We start from the raw sequence: 13,138 nt of genomic DNA on the forward strand, positions 1-13,138 counted from the left end.
CATCACATCAACAGCATTACCCTCATCACTCCTCACTTGACCTCTTCAAAAAGCTCCAGCAAGAGAGTTAAACATGATTTTCTCTTAAGAAATCCATGCTGGCTTCCCTTAATTAACCCACATTTGTCCATGTGACTATTAATTTTGTCCCGAATCATTGTTTTTAGAAGTTTCCCCATCACTGAAGTTAAACTGACTGGCCTGTAGAGGATGGACTTGTCATTACAGATGTTTTTGAACAAGAGTGTAACATCTGCAATTCTCTGGTCATAGAACCATAGATAGTTTATGGCACAGAAAGAGGCCACTGGACTCATCGTGTCTGCACCAGCCAACGAGCTCCCCAACCTAATCCCGCTTTCCAGCATTTGGTCCATATCCCTGCTGGACTATCACGGGAGGTGATAACCAGGCGCCTTTTCAATGAGTTGAGGGTTTCTGCCTCCACTCCCCTTTCAGGCAGTGAGTTCCAGACCCCCACAATCCTCTGGGTGAAAATATTTTTCCTCATCTCCCCTCTAATCGATCTACCAATCATTTTAAATCTCTGCCCCTCAGTCACTGGCCTCTCTGCCAAAGTAAACAGACCCTTCCCATCCTCTCTATCCAGGCCCCTCACAATTTTGCACATCTCAATCACATCTCCCCTCAGCCTCCTCTGTCCCAAGGAGAACAACCCCAGCCTCTCCAATATCTCCTCATAGCTGCAATTTCCCAGTCCTGTCAACATCCTCGTAACTCTCTTCTGTACCCTCTCTATTGGGACTGCATCCTCTCTGTAATGAGGTCACCAGAACTGCACACAGCACTCGAGTTGTGGTCTACCTAAAGTTTTATGTAATTCCAGCATAACCTCCCTGCTCTTAGATTCTATACCTCAGCTATTAAATGAAAGGATTCCATTCGCCTTCTTAACCACCTTATCGACCTGTCCTGCTACCTTCAAGGATCTGTGGACATTCACTCCAAGGTCCCTCACTTCCTCTACACCTCTCAGTTTCCTTCCATTTATTGTGTAGTCCTTTGCCTTGTTTGACCTCCCCAAATGCATCACCTCAAACTTCTCTGGGTTTAATTCCATTTGTCACTTTTCTGCCCACCTGACCAGTCCATTAATACCCCCCTGCTGTCTACAGTGATCCCCCTCTCCAGCTACTGCACGGCCAACGTTTGTGTTGTCTGAAAACGCTTTGATCATTCCCCCTACACACTTACATCCAAATCATTAATATATACCACAAAAAGCAGGGGACCCAGTACTGAGCCCAGTGGACCCCCACTGGAAACAGCCCTCCAGTCACTGAAACACCCATCAACAATCACCCTTCGGTTCCTCGGACACCACCTTTCAGTCTAAGGAAGACTGAAAAATTATGGCCAATGCCTCGACAATTTCTACTCTCACTTCACTCAGTAACATCAGGGGGTGGGGGGCATTAGGGTCCAAAGGGGGTGGGGAGGGGGAGGGAGGTGTCATGGCTGGGTCGTGGGCAGAGTTTAGGGAGTGAGGGGGTGTGAAGGGTGAGGGCTGGAGGGCCTTAGCTTTTCATTATAATTGGAACAAAGTCCCATGGCACTGAGATGCATTTTAAACAGCCTCAGACCCTCAGCCCAGCACTGCCTCCGAATCCTTTCCGGATTGGCTGGCCCGACTGCAGCCCACCCCCACCTCCACCCCCACCCCCACCCCTCACCCCCACCCCCAACCCTCACCCCCAACCCTCACCCCCACCCCTCACCCCCGCCCTTCACCCCCACCCCACCCCCACCCCAGCCCCTCACCACCCCCCACCCCCACCCTTCACCACCCCCCACCCCCACCCCCACCCTTCACCACCCCCCACCCCCACCCCCACCCTTCACCCCCACCCCCACCCCCACCCCCACCCCAGCCCCTCACCACCCCCCACCTCACCCCCACCCTTCACCACCCCCCACCCCCACCCCCACCCTTCACCACCCCCCACCCCCACCCCCACCCCCCACCCCCACCCTTCACCACCCCCCACCCCCACCCCCACCCTTCACCCCCACCCCCACCCCCACCCCAGCCCCTCACCACCCCCCACCTCACCCCTAACCCCCCCCACAATGAAAATCCCGTCTGGATTCTCTCTCCTGGGGCGGGTGGGCCGAGCGAGAATTTTTCCGATTCCCACTATCCACCTCGAGGGTGAAAATCCAGTTTAGAGAGAGAGAGAGAGAGAGAGAGAGGGACAGAGAGAGGGAGAGAGAGAGGGACAGAGAGAGGGAGAGAGAGAGGGAGAGAAACAGAGAGAGACAGAAACAAAGACAGAGAAAGACAGAAAGAAAGAGAGAGAGACAGACAGAAAAAAGGGGCAGAGAGAGAGGGAGAGACAAGAGATACAGAGAGAGACAGAGAAAGGGGGGGTATGAAGGAGAGAGAGGAAGAGAGAGATTGAGAGAGATGGAGAGGGAGACAGAAAGAGGGAGATAGGCGGAGAGAGAGAGAGAGAGATAGACAGACAGAGAGGGAGAGAAAGAGAGACAGACACAAAGCGAGAGAGAAAGAGTCAGAGAGAGACAGAAAGACAGAGTGAGGGAGAGAGAGAGAGACAGAGGTACAGAGAGCGGCAGAGGGAGACAGAAAGATAAAGAGAGTTAGAGAGAAAGAGAGAGAGTGAGGGAAACAGAGAGGGGGAGAGACACAGAGTGAGAGAGAGAGAGAGAGGGACAGAGAAAGAGAGACAGAGAGATAGAGAGAGAGAGAAAGAGTCAGAGAGAGACAGAGAGAGAGAGAGAGACAGAGAGAGAGAGAGAGAGACAGAGAGAGAGAGAGAGAGACAGAGAGAGAAAGAGAGAGAGACAGAGAGAGAAAGAGAGAGAGACAGAGAGAGAGAGAGAGAGACAGAGAGAGAGAGACAGAGAGAGAGAGAGACAGAGAGAGTGACAGACAGAGAGAGTGACAGACAGAGAGAGATAGATAGACAGAGGGATGGAGAGAAACACTACAAGGGTAAGTCTTTCCATAATAATATAATAAATACTAATGGAAGTTTCTTGTGATGCGTTATACCAGCTTTATGAATCTTTTTTTAGCTTAAGGCTGGTGTTCATATAATCGAGGGGAGAATGTGACTGACACTCAGACTGTATGAGGACAGAGTGTACATTCATTTTGTGCGTTGCAGCTTCTTCTGTGGTTTTCTCCCATGACCAACAATCTGCTATCAGGTGCTGTTGAATGTGTGACTCACCTCATTGACCTGTGGTTCCTGAGCCTGAGGGATATTAGGTAGAGGATTGTTACAGTCGGGGCTGTAATATTCACAGTAGTCGTAGGCAGCGCGAGGATCAGGGACAATTAACAGCTGCTGGATATCACCCTGAAAACACAGAGACACATCACATTAGAACATCACCCAACAATGAACTTTGTGGATTCATCAGCCTTTCAACAGCACAACACAGAAAGATAGACTTGCATTTCCATAGCGCCTTTCACCACTCAAGACGGCCCAACGGGCTTTATAGCCAATGAAGGACTGATGAAGCGTAGCCACTCGAAATGTGGTAGCCAATCTGCGCACAGCAAGATCCCACAAACAGCACCATGTCAATGATTGGATAGTCTGTATATGTGCTTTTGGTTGAGGGATAAATATTGGCCGGGACACTGAGGAGACCATTGCCTGTTTTTCTTCAAAATGGTAACATGGGACCTTTTACATGTTTCAGACAGGGCAGAATGGCCTCAGTTTAACATCTCATCTGAAAGTGGCATTTCTCACAGCGCAGCACTCCCTCAGTACTGACCCTCTGACAGTGCAGCACTCCCTCAGTACTGACCCTCTGACAGTGCAGCACTCCCTCAGTACTGACCCCCTGACAGTGCAGCACTCCCTCAGTACTGACCCCCTGACAGTGCAGCACTCCCTCAGTACTGACCCTCTGACAGTGCAGCACTCCCTCAGTACTGACCCTCTGACAGTGCAGCACTCCTCGGTAGTGGTAATATGTGCTCCAGTTTTTGGTTTGGGACCCAAACCAATGACCTTTTGACTCTGGGGCCTGAGATTTGTTTACGGTCTACATGTTTTTGCCTTGTTTGTGATCTCTAATAGCTAAGAGGTTAGTGTTCAATGTGCAGCCCAGTGGGAGGACACCCTGAATCAAAGGGTCCAGATTCTGAGATCAGATCCATGTCTGCCTTAGTGGGATGAAGTTATCGCCATTGATACTGTAAAGGGGCTCCAGAAGCACTCCTGACACATGGCTCAATAAATCATTGGTAGTGACTGAGGGATCCAAATCCCACACTATAATGTTGAACAAGACTTCCCAGAGTTGTTCTATAGAGCACAGCTCCAGCTCATCTGGAGCAGAGACCAGGGGTAATTATAAACAATTTGCTATCCAGAATCGAGAGCTGATTAGTAGCTTGTGGATTGTAGGCAGCCACATTTCAAAGGATGTGCACAGATGTTTGCTGGATTCATTCGACTGCCAGTTTGAATTTACACTCAGTGTTAGCAAATACTGGTTACAGTGAAGAAAACTCAAGTCAATCACCCAATTACACCAAGCGCAAACTAATCACTGATTGCGGATGAGAAAATCCTCAATTCTTTTCAAGATTGTTTAAGGAGATTCAACTCCAAGTGACAATGAAATGTAAGGATTGAAACTGTCACTCCATCCAGGCTGCACGCAATCAATTGAGACAAGGTACAGGAAGGCTTAAACCTGTAGAAGGTGGGGGTAATTGGAAATACTAACTCCAATACCGAGAGTGTGAACTGTCTCAGGCTCAAAGAAAGAATATTGAAGGTCATGTGGGCCCCTTGGAAATAAAATTCTCAATGGGATAGAGGAGCAGAGGGAACTGGGGTACACACACTGCAGAGTGTTGCACTGTCAGAGGGTCAGTACTGAGGGAGTGCTGCACTGTCAGAGGGTCAGCACTGAGGGAGTGCTGCACTGTCAGAGGGTCAGTACTGAGGGAGTGCTGCACTGTCACAGGGTCAGTACTGAGGGAGTGCTGCACTGTCAGAGGGTCAGTACTGAGGGAGTGCTGCACTGTCGGAGGGTCAGTACTGAGGGAGTGCCGCACTGTCAGAGGGTCAGTACTGAGGGAGTGCTGTACTGTCGGAGGGTCAGTACTGAGGGAGTGCTGCACTGTCGGAGGGTCAGTACTGAGGGAGTGCTGCACTGTGGTGTGGTAGTACAAGTACTATCTGATTTGTTGCCTTTCAGATGAGATGTTAAAACAAGTCTTGGTGTGCCCTCTCAGGTAGATTAAAACTATTTTGAAGAAGAGTAGGGTTGTCGTATGAGGAGAGATTGGGCCGACTAGGCCTGGATTCACTGGAGTTTAGAAGAATGAGAGGGAATCTCACTGAAACGTATAAAATTCTGACAGGGATGGACAGACTGGATGCAGGGATGATATTTCCTCTGGCTGGGGGTCTAGAACAAGTGGTCACAGTCTCAGGATACGGGGTAGACCATTCAGGACTGAGATGAAGAGAAACTTCTTCACTCAGAGGGTGGTGAACCTGTGGAATTCTCTACCCCAGAGGCTGTGGAGCCCAAGTCACTGAATATATTTATGAAGGAAATAGATAGATTTCTGGACTCTAAAGGTGTCCAGGGGTATGGAGAGAGAGCGAGAGTACAGTGTTGAGATAGATGATCAGCCATGATTGAGCAGGCTCAAAGGGTCGAATTTCCTGTTTCACCCAGTTGTCCTCGGCTAATATTTATCCTGGAACCAAAATTTTTATAAACAGATTATCTGGCCATCGTCATATTGCTGTATGCTTGATATTGCTGTGCACACATTGCTATCCAGGTTTCCTGAACTTCAGTCAAAGTATTTCAGTCACTGTAAAGAACTTTGGGATGTCATGAGGAAATGAACGTTGCTATAGAATTGCAACGAATAAAAACAGAAAATGCTGGAAAAACTCAGCGGGTCTGGCAGCATCTGTGGAGAGAGAAACAGGGTTGATGTTTCTGGTCGAATATAACTCTTCTTCAGAGCTGAATAAAGAGGGCAGAGCTGCTAATGGATGAAACAAAATGGACTCTGAGTGTGGTTTGTATCCAATGGTTAATTTATTACCCACCTCACCACAATGAGACACATCAGTAAAATACTTGGAGAAAAACCTACAATTTCACTTTGGAAATGCTTTCTGCTTCTCTTACTGAACTGAGCAGGGGAGGATTGAGAAATGTGGAGGAATTCCAATCGCAATGGAGCCTTGGGACACCTAATGAGTCAAACATGTGCTGAGCTCTGGCACCTTCCTGCTGATCACTGCTCAGCTAAACTGACTGGAAGCCAAACACAACAGAGAGTTTAAATAATGGCAGCACCTAAACTAATTCTATCAACACTGCACACAGCAGCCTTTAGAGCACCACCATCACACAGCTGGGGAGACAGCCCACAGAGTCTCGCTGTTTAACCACTGAGCACTTTTAATCACACCTCTATTCATACATGAATTGTCCAGCAATGTGGAGATTCGTGCAAGCTGCTGGTGAATTTTCTTCATTCTCCAGATTCCTGCACACAAGTGGCTTCTTGCCCTCTGCCTTCCCATTCGCTTGAAGGACTTTCCCATTAAACCCACCACAGAAATTTAGAACTGATCTTCCACTGTTTCTTTCTGGATCTTTAAATCTCACTGCTTAAGGAGGTTGTAGTTTCAGTTGCTAACTGAGTTACCCCACTGTCCCCCGACCCCAGCTGCACTGTTATCAATCCTCAGTTTCTGCATGTTAAAGCCTAAGCATTATTTGAGCTAAGGAGTAGAGGCAAAGTCAAACTAACAGGGCAGGTTGTGAGATGAGCCATTTCAGTGACATCTGGAGCAGGAGATCCCACACAGTTTCATATCCTCAATTCCCTGCTGGGAAAATGTGTCGCTTTTGAATGTTTGTTTAATTTGCTGGTTGTGTGATCAGGGATTGAAAAAAAAAAATAGGAATCACTATCAAAACGACAGCAAGACACATGGGTCCAAATCACCATCAAAAGAGCAGCTTCTGCAAGGAGCTGAATCAACAGAGACTTGAGATTTCCCAGGAACCCTGTAGTGAGTGTAAAGCCAGCCCTTTCCAATCATGCTTATTTTAAGTCATCAAGTCAACATTTTGAAACTAAATTAGACTGTTCTACATCCAACCCACCACTGAGAATAATTTATTTTCATATTCTAGAGTAAAATAGGAGGAGGATGAAGTTAAATCAAAACCAGGTGTGAAAAGTGCCAGCTGGATTTTTTCGATTAAGCAGTCTCTCAGGATTGAGGGGGACTTGCTTCCAGGCAGTTTGGTGGGTTCTGAGGTGGCTGATTAGTCCAATGTGAGATCTGCGGACTGTGCCACATGTGGGGCAGGTGGTGCTTGAGGGGTCGGGTAGGTGGGTTGTTGGGATGTTTGTGAACTCCCTCCGACACCTTGACCTCTCCTCTGCACGTTCCCGATGGAGTCTCTCGATGTGTTCAGTGCCCTCCCGAATGAACCTTCTCCAGTTTGGTTGGTCACAATCCAGGGTCTTCCATGAGCGGCAAGGATGTTTGACCTCTTCAGGGGTCCTTCGAGGACACCCCTAAAGTATGTTCGCAGTCTTCCTGCCAGTGTCCTGCCATGAACAAGCCCCTAGCAGAGCAATTGTCTTGGGAGTCCAGAAAACTAAGGTTCTCACCCTAACCAGCTCCCACAGCACAAACCCTCCCTCTGTTGATTAAGATCAACAGTGAGATCCTGGAAAATGTGGACCATTTCTCGTATCTTTGGATCTCTTTTCAATGAAGGTGGGCCTGGCTGATGAAATTCATCATTGTCTCCAACTAGCTAGCTCAGCCTTCGGCTGGCTGAGGGAAAGAAGATTCCAGGACCAGGACCTCAACCCTGGGATTACGATCCTGGGTCACCGGCCAGACATGATCCCTGTGCTCCTAAACACTTCAGAGGCTTGGATAGCCTACAGCAAAACATGGCCGAAGCACCACCAGCAAGGCCTTCACAAGGCCCCCCAAACCCAATGGCAGGAAAGGCGACCCAGCGCCTGTGTCCTCTCCCAACCTGCCCAGCATCGAGGCGCTAATCACTCAAAACCAGCTCCGCTGGGCAGGACATTTACATTGTACTGGGTACAGTACAACTCAATCATGGCATTAAACAGTCTCCCAATTCACTGTCAACCCATCTGCAATATTGACAAAGGTTAATTCACTCCCTGCCCAGCCTTGAACTCAAATGTTTCAATGAAGGATAAAATAAATGCACCTTATTTCTGTCAAAAATTCATTGATTTCCATCATATTTAATTGATAATGAATCAAATGTTACTCTCAATTAGCCAAAACCAAAATCAGCCAATTGCAAACAGATCAAATTTGACAAATGATAAGGAGATTTAGACAGGTGGAGGTCGATTTAAGGAGCATCTTTAAGCAAGAGAGAGTGAGGCGGAGAGGTTTAGGAAGGGAATTCCAGAGCTGAGGAGTCAATCAGCTGAAGGCACGGCTGTCAATGATGAAGCGATGGGAATCAGGGGCTGCTCAAGAGGCCAGAATTGGAGAAGTGCAGAGATCGCGGAGGAATTGACAGAGATAGAGAAGGGACAAGGACATAGAGCGATTTGTAAAGAAGAGGGATAATTTTTAAATTGAGAGGTTATTGTGGGTCAATGAACACAGGAGTGATGGGTGAATGGGACTTTGCCTGATCAGCTGCAGCAATGTCTGCCGTCTGCTCCTAGTGTGCCAATGACACACTCCGCTCCCCTTCAAACAATAGCTCCCAATGGACTGAAAGATACTTCCCCAACTCTCAGCTATCACCAAACTAAATACAACCTGTGCAATAGTTTCTTTCTGCACTCTTAACAAAACAATACTTAACATCCCACAGAGCCTGTTCGGATCAGAATTCCCACAAACAGGATTTATGAACTGTTTACGATGCTATAACATTCTGCGTCAGTCAGGGTTTTAGTGGTCACAGTTCAATTGGATTGATTTGGATTGAATGTTTTGTACGGCCATTACAGTCACTTTGGTTAGTGAGTGAGATCCATCACCATAATGAGTGTCAGGGGACAGCACATTCTACTCTGAGTCACAATGTTGTGGATTCAGGTCACACTCCAGAGAGCTGAGCAATAAATCCAGGCTTACATTTCAGCTCCGTACTGAGGGAGTGCAGCACTGTCAGAGGGTCAGTACTGAGGGAGTACTGCACTGTCAGAGGGTCAGTACTGAGGGAGTGCTGCACTGTCAGAGGGTCAGTACTGAGGGAGTGCTGCACTGTCAGAGGGTCAGTACTGAGGGAGTGCTGCACTGTCAGAGGGTCAGTACTGAGGGAGTGCTGCACTGTCAGAGGATTCAGTACTGAGGGAGTGCTGCACTGTCAGAGGGTCAGTACTGAGGGAGTGCTGCACTGTCAGAGGATTCAGTACTGAGGGAGTGCTGCACTGTCAGAGGGTCAGTACTGAGGGAGTGCTGCACTGTCAGAGGGTCAGTACTGAGGGAGTGCTGCACTGTCAGAGGGTCAGTACTGAGGGAGTGCTGCACTGTCAGGGGGTCAGTACTGAGGGAGTGCTGCACTGTCAGAGGGTCGGTACTGAGGGAGTGTTGCACTGTCAGAGGGTCAGTACTGAGGGAGTGCTGCACTGTCAGAGGATTCAGCACTGAGGGAGTGCTGCACTGTCAGGGGGTCAGTACTGAGGGAGTGCTGCACTGTCAGAGGGTCGGTACTGAGGGAGTGTTGCACTGTCAGAGGGTCAGTACTGAGGGAGTGCTGCACTGTCGGAGGGTCAGTACTGAGGGAGTGCTGCACTGTCAGGGGGTCAGTACTGAGGGAGTGCTGCACTGTCGGAGGGTCAGTACTGAGGGAGTGCTGCACTGTCAGTGGGTCAGTACTGAGGGAGTGCTGCACTGTCAGAGGGTCAGTACTGAGGTAGTGCTGCACTGTCGGAGGGTCAGTACTGAGGGAGTGCTGCACTGTCAGGGGGTCAGTACTGAGGGAGTGCTGCACTGTCGGAGGGTCAGTACTGAGGGAGTGCTGCACTGTCAGGGGGTCAGTACTGAGGGAGTGCTGCACTGTCAGGGGGTCAGTACTGAGGGAGTGCTGCACTGTCAGAGGGTCAGTACTGAGGGAGTGCTGCACTGTCAGGGGGTCAGTGCTGAGGGAGTGCTGCACTGTCAGGGGGTCAGTACTGAGGGAGTGCTGCACTGTCAGAGGGTCAGTACTGAGGGAGTGCTGCACTGTCAGAGGGTCAGTACTGAGGGAGTGCTGCATTGTCAGAGGGTCAGTACTGAGGGAGTGCTGCACTGTCAGAGGGGCAGTACTGAGGGAGTGCTGCACTGTCAGAGGGGCAGTCTTGAGGGACTGCTGCACTGTCAGAGGGTCAGTACTGAGGGAGTGCTGCACTGTCAGAGGGTCAGTACTGAGGGAGTGCTGCACTGTCAGAGATGCTGTCTTTCAGATGAGATGTTAAACCAAGGCCCTGTCTCCCTTGTCCATTGGATATAAAAGATTTCACGGCCACTTTTTCAAAGAAGGGCAGACAGGATCTCCATCTGCATTGTCCTGACCATTATTTACTCCTCAACCGACATCACTGAAACAGGTTCTGATCATCACCTAATTACTGTTTGTGGGATCTTGCTGCACGCAAATTGGCCGTGAAGCACTTTGGGATGACCTGCGGTGTTAAAAGATGCTTTAGAAATGCGAATCAATTCTCTGTTGCTAAGGGTCTCCATTGAGGCAGTGACAGTCCATGAATAACGTGGAACACTCAGACTCGCTAAGACATTGTATAGGTGGAGACCTCCCTTTTAAATCTTTGCCAAAAGACAGCATATTTTTTCACTGCCCTGTTATTATTCCCTCACCCAGCTCCTGTAATTCTACTCAGTTTCCACACCCAGACTAGGCTAGTTTTCCAGTTTGGCATCTGTTTTCTCGATTGTAGACTCTGTCTGGACAGCCTGCAGCTTTTACCATCACTCCAGATTGTATATCAGTTAAATGTCGGCTTTCGCTAGCAAGGGTCCCCTCAGGATTCAGCTAACTGAACGCTAACACAAGCGCCACGAGTGTGCAAATCACAAATACGTCACCTGACTCTGCTATGGGAACATTCATTTGTACAACATGTGTGGAACCTGCTCTTTCTGATATTCTCACTCTGCTAGTCACATGAGCTCTGAATATCCAGATTCAGCTGTGGAAGATTACTCCCTCTGAATATAGGAGGAAGAGGAGGCCATTCAGCCCCTCGAGCTATCTCCATCACCCAATTAGATTATGGCTGATCTGTACATGGACTCCGTTAACTCTACCTTTGCTCCAATATCCTTACCCAACAAAAGTTCGCCCATCACAGTCTTGAAAGCTCTAACTGAACCCCAGCAGCAGCAGCTGTTTGGAGGGAGCGATATGGTTATGTTTTACTGCAGGGTCACTTTGTTTATGAATGGGTTGCACGCTTATCTGTCAGTAAGCAAATCAATTACAATACACGGCGGACACAGAGACCAATATGAAATGAAGCACATACTATTTATTTACACAAGCAGAGTATCAACATGATGAGTACTCCTCCAGCCAGACCCTACTCTAGACTAACTCTTACATGGTAGCCTATGCCACACAGCTATTGGTCTTAGAGTCATGTGATCAATCTGCCCACAATCTCCTAAAGGTGGATTACACCTCAGATTCCCACAGATTCTGAAATAATTGCATTGAGGAAACCCGACCAACTGAGTGGAAGCACCAGCTCTATGGATTTGCCCATGTTTTGGCACATTCCCCTATACACTGGGCACCAGTCCTGTTTACCCTTGCTGCCATCCCACTGAAGGTTTAGAATAAGACTGCAGCAATGCCAAGATCATTAAAAATTCCAACCATACATCAACTATCCAACAAATCACAACCTGCAGCCAGAAGACTGTCAAAATGGGACAAGATATTTTTAAATGTGTAATTCATTTAGAGCACAGCAGCACAATGGTTATGTTACTGGACTAGTAATTAGATGTCTGGACTAATTCAAATAATATGAATTAAAATCCAGGTTTGGATCTGAGAATCTAGCTGCACAGGAGGAGGCCATTCGGCCCATTGGGCATGTGCTGGCTCTTTGAAGGAGCTGTCTAATTATTCCCACTCCCCCTGCCCTTTCCCCATAGCCCTGTAAATTCCCTCTCTTAAAATATTTCTCCAATTCCCTTTTGAAAGTTATTATTGAATTTGCTTCCACCGCCCTTTCAGGCAGCACCTTCCAGATCACAACAACTCGCTGTGTAAAAATAAATTCTCCTCATCTCCCCCTCTGGTTCTTTCACCGATTCTCCTCAATCTGTGTCCCTAATTCTCCAGCGATGGAACAAGAACTCGAACGTGGGGTACGACTGTATAGCTCTTTATGACAGCACACACATTATGGGCTGAATGGCCTCTTTCTGTGCTGTAGATTTTTCTCTGAAACTATAACAGACCCAAGGTCCATCTTGTTCACATTCTACCATCCTGGTAGTCACATGATCCATTAATAATGTAGTTATTGACCAATCACAGTAGTCAAACTCCTCGCCCACTGGCTGCAGAGCCAGCAAGACCGCCCCATGTCACCTCCTTTGGACAAGGATTCTGTGGCCAGCAGTGGATCTTCCCCAGGATCAAGGATGCCAAGGGCAGGAATCCTGCCCTCTTAGGACTGCCGGCCAATCAGAGGCCAGCAGCTGTTTGCTACCATCAGTGCTGCTGAGGGAGTAGGGTAGCTGCAGGTAACAATGCACCAGGGGCCCAGGATCATCAGGATCCCAGGCCACAGATATGTGAGGGTAGGATGGGGTTCATAGGCTGGGGGCTGTGGGCAGAGGGGGCAGTCAGAGTTGGCAGAAAGGTCAGGGTGTGCCCTGCAGCAGCCTCCCACTTCCTGATGCTGGGTCCCTCGCTCAGGCATGGAGTGTCTTTTGAATGAGGATCCCTACCCACATCCTCAAACCAAAACTCCACACTCCCACCCCCTCTTACCCCACCTGCACCCCCTTGCTCCAAACCGATAACTCTCCCTACCTCTGTAACGACCACTAGTCCCTAAACCCTCCCTATCTCTGTCACATCCTCCAGTCCCTACACC

The 13,138-nt window shown here is 48.7% G+C and overlaps 1 protein-coding gene across 1 annotated transcript in view; it reads right to left on the bottom strand.

Moving 5' to 3' along the window:
• Nucleotides 1–13,138, bottom strand: part of LOC144692808 (collagen alpha-1(XI) chain-like) — a 145,016-nt gene that overhangs the window by 67,320 nt on the left and 64,558 nt on the right. Inside the window, exon 5 of the mRNA XM_078561883.1 lies at nucleotides 3,219–3,347. Coding sequence (XP_078418009.1) covers nucleotides 3,219–3,347 — 129 coding nt within the window. The remainder of the gene's footprint in view (nucleotides 1–3,218; nucleotides 3,348–13,138) is intronic.

Source organism: Cetorhinus maximus, chromosome 17 (assembly GCF_964194155.1).
Source record: "Cetorhinus maximus chromosome 17, sCetMax3.hap1.1, whole genome shotgun sequence".
NCBI classification, from domain to species: domain Eukaryota; kingdom Metazoa; phylum Chordata; class Chondrichthyes; order Lamniformes; family Cetorhinidae; genus Cetorhinus; species Cetorhinus maximus.